At 44.5% G+C, this 18,194-nt stretch overlaps 1 protein-coding gene across 1 annotated transcript; it reads right to left on the bottom strand.

Moving 5' to 3' along the window:
• Positions 1–5,271: 5,271 nt before the first annotated feature.
• On the bottom strand, positions 5,272–7,470 carry LOC104583202 (uncharacterized abhydrolase domain-containing protein DDB_G0269086-like). The gene is made up of 3 exons (XM_024458809.1): positions 6,753–7,470; positions 6,382–6,614; positions 5,272–6,315 (listed from the first exon to the last, which is right to left on the bottom strand). The coding sequence occupies exons 1-3, from the start codon at positions 7,468–7,470 to the stop codon at positions 5,272–5,274; spliced, it is 1,995 nt and encodes a 664-aa protein (XP_024314577.1).
• Positions 7,471–18,194: the final 10,724 nt, after the last annotated feature.

The following is an 18,194-nucleotide window of genomic DNA, read 5'->3' as shown; positions in this document are numbered from 1 at the left end:
GTTACTGCAAGATGCTGAAATTGAGAGCATGTCAAAGCACCAATATTCAAACAATCGTGTAAAGAACTACTTGGCAAATAATCAACACCAATATTGGAGCTCTTATCAAAATGATTAGGCATATGCAAAAATTTATTTTCTCTCAAGAAAAGAAAATTTTCACAAGTAATGCAAATTTCATCCACAAAAAAGTTATTGTTCACATCATGTTCTCCAATTAAATGAATAGCGTATCCATGAGCATTAGCAAAAGATTTTGAAATCGTTAATTCAGAAACTTTATCCATTGCATGTGACAAATACATAGGTGTATCAAGTTTAATATAACACAAAGAATTAATAGGTGGATCGTTATCAATCACTTCATGTCTAATCAACTCGACACAACCTAAATCAAATTTATCTATCTCACTTGTTTCTCCCAAAACATTAATTATTTTCTCACATGATTCGTTCTCATCAATATCAAAATTAATTTGTGCACTCAAATCATTGGAATAATTAATTTCAGCAGTAGGTGCACTTGAATCACCATGTACGACAATAATTTCACATGGTGCAGAAAATTCAACAGGTATCACATTTATTTCATCACATGCCCTTTTTAGTTCAGCAACACAATCCTCTGTTTCATTACCTTGTGGGATCGACTCATTTGTAGTAGACCCTCGCTATAATTTCCTCTCAACTTTACGAGCAAGATTAAGCAAACACAAAAGAGAGTCATATTTTCCATATTCAATCATGTAAGAAATATCAAAGCTAAGCCCGCAATACAACCTATCCATTTTTCTTTGTTCGGTTTCATCTAAACTAGATTGCAAGGTTATAATTTAGAACTCATTATAGTAATCATCAAAGTTTTATCATCTTGTGTCAAACGTCGTAATTTTGAACGCAAGTTAAAAGCATAACTAAAAGAGACATATTTTTCTCTCATGATTTTCTTCATATCAACCCAAGTGTGGGGAATTTTCTTTTCTCAAACTATCTCATTCCACCAAGAGAAAGCAGCAAAAGTAAATTTACTAATAGCAATTTGAACCTTGCGACTATCAAGTACATGGAAGCAAGTGAATTGTTCAGTTAAAGCTATCTCCCAATGTGTATACGTTTCAACATCATTTCCCCCCTCAAAGAAAGATTGTTTCGTACCGTTGCCGTGGCATTGTCAACAACAGACGTGGAGGATGGCCGTAGTGAAAAGCACTCATCGCGGTCACGGGATAGCATCGGTCTAGTTCCCATGCTTCGTGACGTCCTGTCATGGTTAGTAGAAAACAAAAAACAAATCACACGAATATGTTCCTATCAACTAATAGCATGTGGCTACAAGTTGCTCAACTCTCAAGCTAAAAATCAAGTTCTTAATGGTTCTTACCATGCAAAAAAGGAAGGTGATGGCCAGCGGCGTAACCAGGCCCTCCAAAGATTGAATGTATCGATACCTCGGTAACAAACCAACCTAGGTGTAGAATCTGTGGAGCTTGGAGGCTTTTGTGAGTAGCAAGGAATAGCAAATAATCAAATCAGCAATGCAAAATTGAAAATATGCTCAATAATGCTAGTCCTAGCTGCCGGAGTCGATAAGAACGAATTACAGAAATAATCTAAGCCTAGATACTGAAAAGGTAGGAATAGATAGATCAAAAGATGGCATAACAAGTAAATCTCTGGGATTTTTTTTCTTTTCTTTTTGTGGCCTTTTGTTTGGCTTCTTATTATTTTCTTCTTCTTTTTTCTTTATTTCAACCCCAGAAACTGATGCAAAAGAAGGACCGGAAAACTGTACGTCGGTCTATTGAAGAACAGCAAAGGCTGCAGTAAGGAAAATTCAGGAAAATATGGAAATATATGGGTTAGAAGCGTATCGACACAAACTTTCCAGCAAGGGCAAGATCACTCAAAACGGATGTCGGACGGTGGAGAAAACTGAAAAATACCGGGCTACAGCGACGCGGGAAAACGGATGCAGAAAGTTGGAAGCTCCAAAAGTCCACCTTAGAAGCCGAATTTGAGGGTCAAAGTGCAGGGCTAAGCCCTGGATAGTTCTTGACGCACCTCGTCGTGAGCTTTCCAAAAAGTCCAAGAACGTCCAAATCCAAGTTGGTATGCAAAAGATATGCCCGTTTTACTGAACACGGATCAAACACACTCGGAACTAAAATTCTCCTCGGGGAAGGATCCGAAATTTATTCTCTCTCTCTCTCTCTTTCCTTTTTTTTTCTTACTTTTTTTTTCTTTCTTTTTTTTCACAGCTTTCCTAACAACTTGATCTCTAAACAAAATTCGATCTCCTTACTTATTCTGAAACACTTTCCAAAAGCACTCTCTGAAAGATCGAGTATGTCACAGATGGGGGGGGGTGAATGTGACCAGTTTTAATTCTTTCTTCAAAATTAAGACTGAAGACTGAAGACAGTCACAGTACTTCAACAATAGAGATACACATCAATTTTGGAGTTGCAGTGAAAAAAAGAAAGATGAACAGATTTATGGCAGCAGCAATGAAGACAGAACACAATGAAACAGTTATACTTCACAAAGTAAAAGTTGAGGAACGAAATCACCAAGACTGAAGACACAGGGATTTGTTTCCGAAGTTCAGATTGTTGGCACAATCCTACGTCTCCATTGAGGCGGCTGAGTCACACAAGACTCATGGACACAGAAGTCCACCCAATCCTCCTGAGCTAAGACCGAAGTCTCGCCCAGTTACTCATGGTAGATCTTGAGGTGATCTCCGGACCTTCATAGACTGGTTGATGGAAAATCACAATCTTCGATTGTTCTTCAACACTGACTCCTAGCCGTCTAGGTGATGCCATTCACCAAGAGTAACAAGCTTCAAGTGCTCGGCTAGAGAGGGCATCCTATTCTTCACGCTTAGTTCAGCTCTAAGGTTTTATCAAGTGTTCTTCAAAACAACTCGGGATCACCACCGAATTCTTTCGGGGTGGGTCGTCTTATATAGCCTTGGCCACGGCTGATCTAGCCGTTGTGACCTGTTGGATAAAGTGAACTTTGAGCCTCCAGCTCACACTTTATCACTTCGTCTCACAACGGTTAGATTAGGTAGTCAAGCACGAAAGCGACAGATTTTCAAACACATTTGAACTCAGAGTGAAGACTTCACGCGGAAGTTTCTGTGAAGCCTGAAATGCTTCATTCTTCACTCCGACGAAAAACACATACAAAACATGGTTTTCGCCTAAGCTGAACATGAAGAATAAGGTTTCACCTAAACCAGCTCCACACTTCAAACCCCCCTTAATAGTACGGCGTTCCTATACTCAAGTGAAAGAAAAAGCTACGGAAAGATCTATGAAGAATGCTATGCTTCACGTTCTTCACCGTTTTTCACTGAGTTCTTCATACTTCACACTAGTACCTGTACTTCAATTTTTAGGGGTCATCGATGCTGGTTAAACCAACTCTTCTGAGGAACTAAAACCTGAAACACTCAGTGTAACTTATTAGTTCCTCAACCATGTTGTCATCATTCATCAAAACCCATACGGGGGCAAGGTTTCCCTTTCAATCTCCCCCTTTTTGGTGTTTGATGACAACACTGGTTAAAGCTTCAAAGATGGGAAAAATTAAGTGTGAAGGTTTTAGCTTCTAAGTTATATGAAGACTCCCCCTGAAGATATGCACTATTTAGATTGCGTTTGAATGCAAGTGCAAAGAGCTTTAGGGTTGTGAGGAAATCTTCATATTCTTCAGAAGCAAGGGTGTGCATCGTGTACAGGGTTAGAGCAGAAATAATAAGAATTCATACATGCTCATGAATTAAAGTAAACAGATGCAGCACCAACAAGTATTGAAGTAAATGTGCATGCATGAGGAATGAAGATGCATGAAGATTAAATTTATTACAGGCATTTCAGAATCCTCTTGCAAGAGGCAATTTTTAGTGTACTTCAACACAACCAAGAGTTTTAAACCACACAGAATAGAACTTAAAAGATTTTAGGACGACGAAGAATGATGAAGAACCAGACAAAAAGCAAAACTCCCCCTACATCAAAAGGCGAAATCTCCCCCTGACTCCTTCTCCCCCTTTGGCATCAAGACACCAAAAAGGTTGAAGACTACTGGCTTGGTGTAGCGTCGCTGTCTTCAGGCTTCGGAACGTCAGGGTAGTGCTTGGAGAGAAAGTCTTGAAGTAAGCCACTGGTCTTCTCTTCGCGTGACACCAGCTTCTTCAGGAGTACTTGCTGACTCTTCAACAGAGCGGCCTGCTTCTCAAGGAGATCCTGCTGATCTTCAATCTTGCGGGAGAGCTTCACAATAAGATTCTTCAGGGAACCATCCGTGCAGGAGCTGGTCTCATACTGAGAGTCAGATGGATAGCTGCGTATGCGACGGGATGGGCTGTGAAGACTCAGGACGATCAAAAACAGAGGTAAGAGGAAGCACAGACGGCTCTGGATCTTGAGGCTTCAACGAAAAGTACTTGTGCTGATGTTCCAACTCAAAGCGCTTCGCAGACAACTGCAGGATGATCTTCATAATGTGGGGTGCATAGGGCAGAGCACGCACACGGTCTGTTGAGGCATGGGTGATGGTCTGAAGAATATAGTCTCCAAAATCTTTCTTCTCACCCTTGAAGATGGCAAGCAGCAGATTGCGGTGAAGACCTGCTATCTCACTAGAACTGCCTTGCTTGGGAGAGAGAGTGAAACGGAGGATGTCATTGAGAATCTTCACTTCAGACTTCAACCCAGCCAGTCCTCCATAGGCGCCAGAAAATCTTTCTTCATAGAGAATGGCAATGTCTTCATCTGAGGCAGACTGTTCTTCATGGATCTTGGGTTGGCCATCGAACTCAGCGAGACCAAGGAAATCCTTCAAGTACCTGGAGGTGCAGCTGTGCCTGTCACCATCTGTCATCCAGTAGATGTTGTAGCCCTTTGAGTTGTCTTCAAATATGTAGACCTTTCTGCCGAAAGTAGCATAGAAATGAAGAATCAGCTCATAATTCCAATTCTGGCAGGTCTGAACAAACTTGAGCAGATGCATATTATTAAGAGCATTGGCAGCAGTCATGACTCCACTCTAACGATTGATGGCGAACCATTCATCATTGATGTACTTCATCTTGGCAAAGTGGGTCCGTGGCAGAAGAATCTGCGCATAGTAGTCCTGCTGCTCAAAAGACCAAAACCTCTAGTCTTCAGCTGATCTCTCCTCCTTCTACTTCAGCCCATTCTCTAGCCTCACGAGGCGAAGCTCAGCGTTCTTCAGGGCCTTGAAGTAAACCTTCTCTCAGTCAGAGGATATTGGCATCTTAGGCTTGGGAGACAACAGCTCGCGGTTGTCTTCAGACATAGTTTGAGATCTCACTAGCATCCGTGAGAGTCTTCTGTCTTCACGATCCTTAGCAAGTCTGGATCGTCTTTTCTTCGGCGCAGGCTTGAGCAAATCTTCTGGCAGACGATCAATCTCCATTAGATCATCAGAGGCTTGCGTGGGGTCTCTCTCTTCTTCCTTCTCTTCTTTCTCCTCATCACTTGAGGAATCTGGGTCGGACGGGGCAACAAACTTCTTCTTCTTAACAACTTTCTTCACACGAACTTCCGGCATAGGCACTGGGGCATCTGCATCAGTTTCTGCGTCGTTGGCATGCAAATCACGAGTGGGTTCAGCTTCGAAGTCACAGGTTCTTCCTTCTTCAGCAGAGGCATCCACTGATTCAGTGCGAGGCAACGAGCTGCTGGTGGGGGGTTCCTCAAGACGGATGATGTCTTTTTGGTTCTTCCCCAGCACCTCATCTCCTTCTTCCTGTTGAGCGGTGTGCTCAGACAGTACTGTGGGGGATGAAGCAGCTTGCTCCTGTTCCTCAGCAAGTGAAGTAAGCTTGACTGTTGATGTATCTGGCACAAGTGTGTCAATAGCTTTCTTCAGAGAAACTGCCGCAGATGATGAAGTGGAGGAACTTCTTTCGGCAGGAACTTTGATCTTCAGACCAAACTCCTTCGCAGTCTTCTTCACTTCAGCGATCTGAGACGCCTGACGAGTCATAGTGATCTTCTTTGATGGGACGGTCTGAGGTAAATCCTGACTTTCTTCAGAGTCAGAGGGGGCAGCTGTATCATGTCTGGCCTTGAGACCAACCTCACGACGGGTCTCACGAGCTGCATCCCTCATCTTCTCATATTCTGTCTTCTCCCGATCAACTTCTTCATTTCCGCCCTGTACTTCAGGCATTTTCTCGGTGGCTTTCTTCCTTGCTTCACTCTTAGCCTTATCAGCCTTCAGACTTTCGGCTGCTTGTTTCATCTGCTCAGCGAGCAGAGCTTTCTTCTTCTTCTTCTCAAGCTCAGCTTGAGTTTTCAACGCAAATTCCTTTTCTTTCTTCAGGGCGATGAGGTCAGCCCTTTTCTTCTCTTCGGCTTCCTTCTTAGCCTTCTTCTTCTGCAATTCAGCAACTTTCTTCTGCTTCAAGGCAGCTTCTGCCTTCTCCTTCTCAACACGTTCCTTCTCAGCATGGTCTTCTTCTTCTAACCGCCTGGCAACACGCAAACTGCGGTTCTGCTCCCATTCTTCAGCCCGAGTCTTGGCAACAATCAGGCCTTCGACATGGCTCGTGAGGGAATCTGGGAGCGTTCCTTCATTGAAAACAACAAGCAGAACTGGATCAATGTGAACAACTTGAGGAGGATATGGAATTTCTCCAGAGGCCATGGCTGCAGCAGCAGTAGCAGCAGCAGCAGCAGTAGCAGCAGCAGCATCCTTGGATGAGGAACCGAGTCCAACAACAGAGGCTTTCCTAGCTTTCTTCAGATCCTTCTTGAACTGTTTCTCTGCGTCTTCAGCGGCGTTCCTCTTCCCAGGCATTTTGGCCTTGCCCTTGGAGTCTTCACTGGGCTTGTTGCGAGGCGCAAGAGGAGGCAGTGAAGAACCTCTGATCCTGGATGCTCTGGCAGGACCGCACAGTTCAACGGCAGGTTCAGACAGGAATACATCGCTGTATTCAGTGTCTGAATCCTTCTTGGACTTGGGCTTCTTTGAGAGGTCAACATAGTTGATATCTCTGATGATCTGCAGAGCTCTTCTGTTGAATTCCTCACGGTGAGGTCCGCCTTCCTTGCGGGCAATTTTGAAGTTTCCCAGTTTGGGAGCCGGAAAATACAGGTTGGCACTCTCCGCTTCCTTCGTTCTTCTCCGAATCTCAGCGGCTAACACACGAGAGTGCTTGCGGATTATGTGCTGGAGACAGTGCTTTCTCTTCATTCTCGTCTCCTCTTCCACATCTTCTTCTAAAGAATAGAAGACAAGGATTTCTTCAGCAGTGGGAGCAGGCACATCCTTGAACTTCTTCACCTTCTCCTTCTTCTCTGCCTTGGGCTTAGACGCCACTTTCTTTCCACGACTGGGCAATACTTCACCAGGCCGTGGGGAGTTGATGGCATACTTCAGGCGTACACCAGGAGAGGGTGTCACTCTCAGGGGCAGCTGTATCATGTCTGGCCTTGAGACCGACCTCACGACGGGTCTCACGAGCTGCATCTCTCGTCTTCTCATATTCTGTCTTCTCCCGATCAACTTCTTCATTTCCGCCTTGTACTTCAGGCATTTTCTTGGCGGCTTTCTTTCTTACTTCACTCTTAGCCTTCTAATTTTTGTTTGGCTTTTTCTGGACGATAGGTAAAAACAGATCTAAACTAGGGATAAATTGGAAAAATCTCACCGAGCAACCTTAAGCTCTGATACCACGTGATTTGGGTCGGGGGTGGCCCGATCTTTCGATGAGATTGATAACTCTCGATTTGGGTAGGAGGTGACGTTGACGATCCAACTACGGCCTAGAAGGCAACGTCTTGGCAATCGATACACCAACTCTAGAGGGTTATTGATCACGCGAAGGCACGATCAACCTGACCACGAAGGTCTTTGTTCCTGCAAGCAATCGAAGAACAAACAAGAACAAGATAAATAGCGGATGCAATCTGAAATTGCAAATATACTATATCAAACCAATATCTCAACGAGACGATTAGTTGGAGTCTTGACGACGAAAAAACAGGTGGTCTAACCGACACACGCGATTACACGAAAGTAGCAAAGATGACTGAACTTTATCTAATCAAAAAACCCAAGTCTCCATAGGGGGGCTCATGGGGTATATAAAGGAGGAGGGAGAGAGATTTTCGTCCACCTTGAGTAAGGAGGCCGAAATCCAACTCTATCTCTAACTTTCCTAACAAACTACAACTCTTTAGGAAACAGAAAAACAAATCCGTCAGCTTGTTTTGTCCGCCACGGTCAACACCCATCGAATGTCCTTGTGGGCCGGATCCGTTGGAAAGGTCTTGTAATTACCTTTCCAAAAAGTACTTGTTTGCTTGATGTGGACTCCAGATGCGGCCTGGGTGATTAAAACAAATTCGGGTCTCCTGACAGCTCGGACCCGAATCGGATTCAACTTTAATTCGTTATATCTTTCTCTAGCAAGGTCCGAATCATGTGCCGTTTGATTTGTTGGAAGGTAGACTTGATAGGCTTCACCTTGCGTCACCCGTTGCATGCTATCGCACCTCATCTTCACTTTGGACTTGTAGAGTTCAATAAGATGACTGCATAATAAGATCATACAAAATAGTAGCTCTGCCTCTTTGCAAGTAATATATTGAACAAATTTAATAATTGATTTCACCTGATTATAATTGTTATTGAATACTCCAACAATTAAGGTTCTAATGGTCGTATCCATGGTGGCCATGTCCATATCACTTCAGCTTGGACTTGGCCTTATGACAAGTAATACACCTTTTGACAAACCTGTCCACATCACGCCTCATCTTTGGCCAATAAAAATTCTCATTAAGCATAAGCAAAGTCTTTTCACGTCCAAAGTGACCCATCAAGCCGCCGACATGTGATTCCTGTAGCAATAACAAACGCACGAACGACTCGGGTACACAAAGTTTGTTAGCTCGAAACAAAAACCCATCATGTATGTGAAACTTATCCCATCCTTTCCCATCCTTACAAAGATTATAAGGTGCAGCAAAGTCACGATCAGAAGTATATAAATCACGTAAACTCTCTAATCCAGGAACTTAAACATCCAATTGATTCAAAAGCACAACTTTCCTAGAAAGAGCATCAGCAACCATGTTTTCTTTACCCTTTTTATGCTTAATATAAGGAAAAGATTCAATAAATTCCACCCACTTAGCATGTCATCGGTTCAACTTAGCCTGGCCTTTCAAGTACTTTAAAGCCTCATGATCAGAATGTATAATGAACTCTTTAGGCCATAAATAATGTTGCCAAACCTCAAGAACACAAACAAGAGCATATAGTTCTTTGTCATAAACAACATAGTTCAATTGTGCACCATTCAATTTCTCACTAAAATATGCAATCGGATGACCCTCTTGCATCAAAACACCACCAATACCTATTCCAATAGCATCACACTCAATCTCAAATTGTTTAGCGAAATTAGGTAAAACAAGCAAAGGTGCAACAGTTAAACGATTCTTTAATTCATCAAAATCATTATCATGGGCTGGTCCCCAAACAAAATCAACACCCTTTTTAGTTAGTTCGTTCAATGTGGCAGCAATGGTGCTGAAATCTTTCACAAAACGTTTATAAAAATCAGTAAGGACATGAAAACTTCTAACTTGACTAACATTGATAGGAGTAGGCCAATTTTTAATTGTTTCAATTTTAGATTCATCAACCTCAACCCCATGGGCAGAAATAACATAACCCAAGAAAATGATCCTATCTTTGCAAAATGTGCACTTTTCCATGTTACCAAATAATTTAGCATCATGCAATACTTGCAAGACTTGTCTAATATGATCAACATGTTCAGATTCGGTGCAGCTGTAAATAAGTATATCATCAAAATACACAACCACAAATTTGCCTATGAAATGCCTTAAAACATGATTCATTAAACGCATGAAAGTACTAGGTGCATTAGTTAACCCAAAAGGCATGACTAACCACTCATATAAACCGAATTTAGTTTTAAAGGTTGTTTTCCAATCATCCCCTTCTTTCATCCTAATTTGATGGTATCCACTACGCAAATCAATTTTAGAGAATATAGCAGCACCACTCAACTCGTCTAACATATCTTCTAAACGCGGAATAGGATGACGATATCAAATAGTGATGTTATTAATCGCTCTACAACCTACACACATGCGCCAAGTACCATCTTTCTTAGTCACTAAAATGACAGGAGCAGCACAAGGACTTAAGTTTACGCGAATATAACCTTTGTCGAGAAGCGCTTGTACTTGTTCTGAATTTCCTTCGTCTCGTCGGGGTTCGTATGGTATGGTGGACGATTGGGCAGCGACGCTCCTGGAATCAAGTCATTTTGATGCTCAATCCCTCTCAATGGTGGCAAACCAGCGGGGACCTCATCCGGAAACACATCGCTGAACTGCAAAACATGAGAAACACTAATAGGCAGCAGGGTTATCTCGTTAGTAGAAAGAAGGACACCTTTGCACATAAGCACAAAAGGCTCCAAAGTAGGATCCTCACTGAACTCTCTCAAATCTGATTTGGTGGCTAGCATTACTAAGGAATTCTCTCCCTCACCGTTCTGTTTACCACTCAAATTTGGCTTGTGGCACTCACTCACCGAAAGTGGAGTCGCTCGCCTATCTAATCTCTCACGCTCATTCTCACGATTTACTTCAACTTTCTGCCGTGATTCATTAACAATCTGTTGTGGTGTTATCGGACGCAATATCACCTGCTTGCCATGCCAATGTAGAGTATAAGTGTTAGCTCTCCCATTGTGACGAACATCTCTATCGGATTGCGGGCGTCCCAACAACAAATGACACACGGTCATTGGAACCACATCACACTCAACGGTGTCCTTATATGGTCCAATCTGAAACTCAACATGCACCATGCGGCTAATCTTCATCTCGCCGTGATCACTAAGCCACTGAATATAGTATGGATTGGGGTGCAGTAAATACTTCAACTTCAGTTTCGTGCAAAGCTCTTTACTAGCTACATTGTGACAACTTCCTCCATCGATGATCACCTTGCATGCCTTGTCGTGTCCCACAATGGCCTTGGTTTGAAACAAATTGCAACGCTGCTCCTCGGCCGAACTAGGTACCACACTCAAAACTTTCAGCGTACAAACTATGGTTGGAAGATGTGTAGCATCAGCATAAACATCAGCATGGGGATCCTCCTCATCTTCCTCAAAAACAGATTCGGGATCAACCTCATCACCGGACTCATATTCACCGGTTTCTTCATTCACAAGCATAATCCTCTTATTGGGGAAATCTCGCTGGATATGGCCTCGTCCGCCGCAGGTGTGGCAAATTATATCCCTGTTACGAGCGGTAGAATTAGAGGACCACGCAGAACTAGCAGCGGGCTGCACCGGCTTCTTGGCATTAGAAATAGCAGCCTCGGGCTTGGTATTGAAAGTGCCACGTGACCCGGATGCCGTACTAGGGGTAGACGCGCTGCTCGTTGTCCGTTGCGTAAAACGACCCTTGGCAGCGGTAGGCCTGGACAAAAAGATCGAAGTTCGATAATCTTATTGAACGCTCGCTAACTCGGTTCGTTAAGGGCTCGGTTCATTAACTAAAGAACCAAACAGGACTTCCTTTTCAGAACGTTAACCTTAACGATCTTAACGAGCAAGCTCGGCGAGCGCTCGTTAAGCTCGTTAGCAAACTCGTCTCGTACATCACTTGTGAAACTTATTTTGCTGTTGGAATTGTGTTGTTATTTCTCTTTTGTTGTGTTATTTCCAATCTTTATAGCGTTGTTTAACTTTTGATATGTTTTGTTTGGTGCCAAAATTTATCCCAAGCAAACAGGTAATGCCCAAAAATTTAGATCAACATACCATCTATTATCTTAACGAGTTTTTAACGAGCTTAACGAGTGCTCACGAGCTCTTAACGAATCGAGCCAAACAATGGTTTCAGATCGTTAACGATAATGATCTTAACGATCTGAGCTCTTAACGAACCGAGCTCTGAACGAGCCGAGCTTAACGAACTAAGCTTGCTCGTTAGCTAGCCCTAGGCAGCGGTAGTACGTGCAGCAAACTTCGCATCCTCCACCAACTGAGCTTCCGCTTCACGTGCTTGATGTAGCAACTCCGTGATATCATGGTATTGGTAATGCCGGACAATGCGCTTGACATTGAAGTTCAGACCAGAAAGGAAACACTGCATGGTTTGTTCGGCATCTTCACGCACGCAGACACGCTGCATAATAAGCTCCATCTCCTGATGATAGTCATCCACGGACTTGGTACCTTGCTTCAAATTCTGCAACTTATTATAAAGAGAACGGATGTAGTTGTGTGCAATAAAACGCTCACGCATCTCTCGCTTCATGGACAACCAAGTAACAATAGCAGGCAATCCTTCTTCTTCTCGTGTTTGCACAAGGTTCTCCCACCATAACAAAGCATAACCATCAAATTCAGAAGACGCCAACTTGATCTTTCTATCTTCGGTGTACTGATGCATACGCCATAATTTCTCAACCTTCATCTCCCAATTGAGATACTCTTCAACATCAGTGGAGCTGTCAAACTTTGGAATTGTAAACTTGGGCCTGCCCAAGCCATCATCATCACGATGGTGTGGCTGCCTGAAATCACCGTCAACATCACGATGAGCAAATCCACGACCATGCAGACCACCACAACGACCACCCATCCCGCGACCATTGGGATTGTCATGGTGCACTCGGCGATCACGATTGTCTTGCTGAAACCGTTCACGTCGACCGCCATCATCCTCACGATGTGCCTCCACACGACCATGGACACTCTCGGCATCACCTTGCAACCCTTCCAAAGTGGTTTGAATAGCACCAATGGACCGTTGTAGAGCGTCAACCGACTGCTGCAACGCAGTGATAGATTGATGCGTGTCATTCACGGTCTTCTCGGTATTGTCCACTTTCAGCTCCATGTTCTGCACTTGCTCTGCGAGGGGATCAATGTGGAGGCCGAGTTGACGCTGAAAGTGCATACGAAGCGCCTCATATTGATAGAACTGCACCGGGGCGGTAGGATCTTGCTTCTTCTCCACATCGTACTGATCAGCGTCTGTAGACATGGTAGACACAAAAATAGTAGCAACCAAGTGTATATATATAGGTGGAAACTCTCAACTCACTCAAAACTGAAAATAACAAGGTATCTTACCATTCCGAAGTGAATTGAAAAAGCTACTTACCGCTGCGGTGGCTGAAACGCATGTGTGTGTGATCAAGCGAATTTTATGGGTCAAGACTATCACACGACAACTAAGGTGTATAAGGTGGAGCTTGGTTGGGATACCTAACAACACCAAATTTACAAGGCCTAGTGCTATTCGTATGACTCGACTCACACGGGAAACACACACACGGGAGATAATTGTATGATTCTACAAATCTTCCGGCTGTTCACCCGTCGCCGCACGACGAACTTGCAACCCAACGGAAATTCGCAACACCACACACTTGCACAGTAGTCCGCCGACCACAAGCGGTTTCGCAATCTTCCAATTCCCAGCGGAACGACAGATTACGCTCGAAATTTCAGTGGATAACAAACACCCTATCGAAACAAATATGGTGTATAGGATTCCAGATGAATGCTTCTCGCAATCAACAAGAGACTCGAAAATAGCTAAAACGTGGTCTAACTCTAACCCTAGGCGTACCCCTTGTATATATAGGCGGGGGGCAGCCAAACACACAAACGAACTCAAACTCAAACTAGGTTCGACTCAAACTCATACAACCAATCCGAATAAGACTGGGCATAAACAAGGACTCGCAGGTCCGAGCGCCCCTTAGACGTGTGCTCGTCGTAGGCTGTCCTGGTGCGCCTCATACTCATACTCAACTTGTGGTGGGCAGATTATTCTTGTCGTTGGCTGCCCCTTGCACACAAGTTGCTCTTCTAGCATTTTGTATCCCCCATCTTCATTTGTGGTGCGCCTCCCTCCCTCTTCTCCCTCGCGCATATCTTGATGTTGGATAATAGCACATGATGATCCTCGCACGCGGCCTCCTCTCCTCCACGCTCCACGGTTGCCTCATCCTCAAACCTGATTCCACAAAGATACAAAGATTTAGACAGTATAAAATTCTCATCAATATAAACATTAGGTGCAGGTAGGAGTGAGTTCACCTGTTGTTCTAATAATTTGGCACGTGCTCGTGTAATTTGTCCAATGCGTAGATCATTGGATTTCTCTTGAACAACAAGATCATCATTAGGCAAAGATGACAAAGGACTAGGGATGCCCTCATCACCTTGGACTTGAACATGAGCTTCACTGTTACTTCCTTGACATCACATGACTACACCTGCAACCGTAGTCCTTTCTTTTTGATTAACAGTCAATGCTCCCACGAAAAATAAGTTCATCCACACTCCCGCCTTGTGTTCATAACTTCCCGGAGTATCCGTTCAACGCCATCACACACCGATCATAAAGTCAACATATTCGACAACACCGATGTATCGTCACCCTGGTTCCCTCTTCCTTGATCTATGTGAAAATTGAACAACTCACATGTTAGCTGCCACATATAAGAGTTACCTGAACTCATCATCCTCGCTATTGTTGACTGCCCGCATGAAACTTGAAGGAATTTCGCCGTCGCCCTTGGGTCATCTTGAGCCAAATTCACAGTTGTCTCATCCTTTTCGGATAGTCTTCTACATGTCCCACGCCTATAGCACTCCGCCTCCTTCTGCATCCCCATCGCCTGCACTTTGCCATGTGCATCGAACATCACAGAATATACGACCATGTGCTCTCTAAGCCTTTGACAATCCAGACTTTCCAAAAAACACTTTCTCAGATTCCCCATGGCCGACTCTTGTCCATCACTTCAGACCTTCCTGATAGACCCAATCACCAACTTAAACCTGGTACTCGCCAACACTACTTTAGCACCCCTGCACACATGTTAAACCACTGTCTGACCGCATATGCTCTAGTCTGTTGCTGTGTCCTGTGCTTATCGCACACCTTGCCGCTATCACCGCGTCGAGCATCCGCAATCTTGGCCAAAATCTAGTAGTAGCATACCCACACCATCTCAGGCCCCACTGCGCCACGTGTTGCCACGCCACAGAATTCGGACACCATCCGCCCTCACGCTCCTACGTCGTTGTCGGCGATCTTCACCGTCTTTTGTTCTGACCGACATCCCCGTCGATCCATCAGACTATTGTCTGACCCCAGCCGAACTTGTCCGACTGCAACTATGCTCCACCTTGCGTCATGCCATCCCAACACCAAGTGTATTGCTCGACGCCTTGTAGATACACGATCCTCACGACATGCTCCAGGCTACTCCTAGCCTTATACGCGCACCGTCTCGCGTCTCCTGAAGCCACGCTGCACGCACCCAACGTCCTGTCAAAGCTCCCGACAAACCAACACTACTATGCTCTTCAGAGAAACTCCTGAGATCTTTTCACTTCCTTATGCAATCATCCTTTTTTCCTCCTCGCAGAACTTCCGCACTTGGAAAAATATGATATGCAACAGATAAACTTGACCTCTGTCTCTAGCCTGCAGCTAGCCTTTCGTGGTTTGTAACCTGCCTTGGCCGACGTTTTATCGTGTCATGGATTAGCTCTCTTAGTCCCTGTTCTTCTCATGGTGTCAGACCCGGCCTCGGCTTCTGCCCACGCTGCGACGCACACGGTCCGTCGGCCTCCCGGCACCTGCTCCTGACCCCGTTGCTATCAATCCTGGAATCAGACGCCCCGCACCTGGCCTCCCTTGTCCTTTGACTTTTTCCTTTGAACCCGACCAGAACAGCATCACGTGAAGGCCTAACATACATGCAAGTTTTCTTCTGTTTCTTCCCTCCTTGAATTCCAATCCGATTTGTACTCTCACAGCATGTCTTTTTCCTTTTCTTCTTGGAATCCGAGCCCAACTAGTCTTGCATGCAAATCCTTCCTTTACTTTGTGCCCACGCCGATGACTTTCCTTCCGTCGATTCAAAGGAAACCTGCGAACAAAAAATCAGTGTGTGCCGCTGCCTTTACACGTATGCAGTAGAACTCTTACTCAGATTTTCAATCCATCTTCCGTAGCCTCGTCCGACGAAACTCTGGTGTCTGTCACCTGCTGCACGAGCACGCAGCTGCCCGCACTTTGTAGCAGTCGCACCCTTGTGCAAATTATATGCACAAATCCGTGTTGCACCCTGGCCACCTACATCGTCGACACAACTCGTTCACCATGCCACAATGTTGCGCTGTGCCACACCCGATCCATCTCTATACCGCGATGCATCCCGCCCCGATCTGTCCGGTCACCCCTGCGTCTGGTCGCCGGTCTAATCGCGAGCCAAAGCCGTCGTCCGATCCGCGACGTCTTCCCAACCACTGTGGCGGCCCGATCACGACGCCTGGTCGATCCTTGCCAACTGCAGCCCATCGAACGGTTCAGGCGACCTACCTGAAGTGTCTAACTCCACCGATCAGAATTCCGATCGCCGCCATGCTCCACCTTGCACTGCATTGGACGTTCCGCGGCGCCCGTCGAGCATGATCCTCTCATCTCCCACAAGATCTTCCGCATCCCCTCCACCTCGCTCTGATACCACTTGTTACGAAATCCGACGGATGCACGATCAAGGATGACACCGAGGCACGATATTTGTTAATGAGGTTCGGCTGAAGCATACATCCCGGGGCATGACTACGGACGCTCCTCCCCCCATAATACCGCAACACCGTCCACCCTGGGCGCCGGCACAAGCAAGCATATTGCTATTATGTTGTCATATTCTCATTGGGCTACCCCGTGGTATCTTTATATATTAGCCCCGGTTACATGTGTTCGACTCCAACACCTAACCCTCCGCTAATTCCAAGTCCAACTGTAACCCTACTCGTACACATATTCGACACATATCTCAACAAGTTTCTATCACAATGTGCATCATTTCCCATAGTTTGGCAGCTTCGAGTGCATTGATGCATGCAATTGCTTCAGCTTGCAACGAATCCATAACATGTTCCATTCTTCCAGCTCCAGATCCCATTGTATCACCTAGATGATAACAATAAGGCCCCAACCGCCCGTTTTGGTTGCAGCATCAAAACTGCCATCTATGTTGACATTGGGCGTGCTCTCATCTGGTGGTGTCCAAACAATTTTCTAGGAGTTAGCATGCTTCTCTGTTCTTAGAAAAAACAGCTCAAACTCAGAAGCCAAGCGGCGAATCCGAAAACACACATCATCAAGATTAAAAGAGCCATCATTAGCATTGATCTTGTTTCGTGTACTGCACCAATTCCATAGCAAAGAAAAGCACCTCAGCTTTTCCTTAATCGGCAGAGAGAAAATGTGCTCTAGAATCTCTTTAGGACCATTACACCGGCATAGAACAACTCTTACTGATTCCAGTTCCATTTGGCACCAAACAGCATATACGAACTTGCATCGGATAAACAGGTGGCCCCCATCTTCGTCCAGCCTTTGGCACACAGGACAACACGGATCACGGTCACACGTCGTTCATGCTTTCTCGGTACAAGTTGCAAGCCTTTTTAAGAAAAACTACCCTGCGGCCGCACTCCATTCAAAATGCATACCAGCTAAGTGCCCGTGCGCTGGAATGGAGACACAAATATTCCAATGATCACGCCAGTGTCAAAGCATGTTCATTGAGCCACTGTTTTGTTTTTCAAAACATAGTTGACAGACCATTTTATTTTGCTGCTAATAGCAAAGTGTCTGTACATAGGTACGGAACAACTAATTGATGACATGGCAATTGGTGCTACATTGTAAAAAAATGCCAATACATTTCTCATATATCTCTTTTAGTTATATTTGTAATACACTAGTACATTGCGTCGGCCTTTTAAACATATGCACGCAAAAGTTCACGTTTATGCAAAACATAACAATATAATTGGACATTCGATCAAAATGAACGAAATAATGGGTGTTAATCAAAGTGTCATTTACTTCCTAAATGTACAGTCAAGCATGACATGCGTGTTGTCTGCACAAGGTGTTTTATTTCCCACATGTGTGTTGTCTACACAGCGGTGTTTTATTTCTCACTTGTATTTAACCAAAGATTCTTACGGACCTAGTACTGTAACTGATGAACAAAGCACAAAACACAATTGAAATAAACCATATGCACTCTAGCCCAAAACAAATACTTTGCTC

This window comes from Brachypodium distachyon, chromosome 2 (genome assembly GCF_000005505.3).
Source record: "Brachypodium distachyon strain Bd21 chromosome 2, Brachypodium_distachyon_v3.0, whole genome shotgun sequence".
NCBI lineage: Eukaryota > Viridiplantae > Streptophyta > Magnoliopsida > Poales > Poaceae > Brachypodium > Brachypodium distachyon.
The sequence above is the reverse complement of the archived record's forward strand: the minus strand, read 5'-3'. Positions and strand labels throughout refer to the sequence as shown.

Bases quoted from the DNA above. Each gene is read 5' to 3' on its own strand.
- LOC104583202 (XM_024458809.1), bottom strand. From the start codon at position 7,470: ATGATACAGCTGCCCCTGAGAGTGACACCCTCTCCTGGTGTACGCCTG. The intron at 6,615-6,752 runs GTTCCTCATCCA...TTTTCAATGAAG, and splicing joins AGCCTCTGTTGTTGGACTCG to GAACGCTCCCAGATTCCCTC. The intron at 6,316-6,381 runs GCTGACCTCATC...GAGCTTGAGAAG, and splicing joins AAGCCGAAGAGAAGAAAAGG to AAGAAGAAGAAAGCTCTGCT.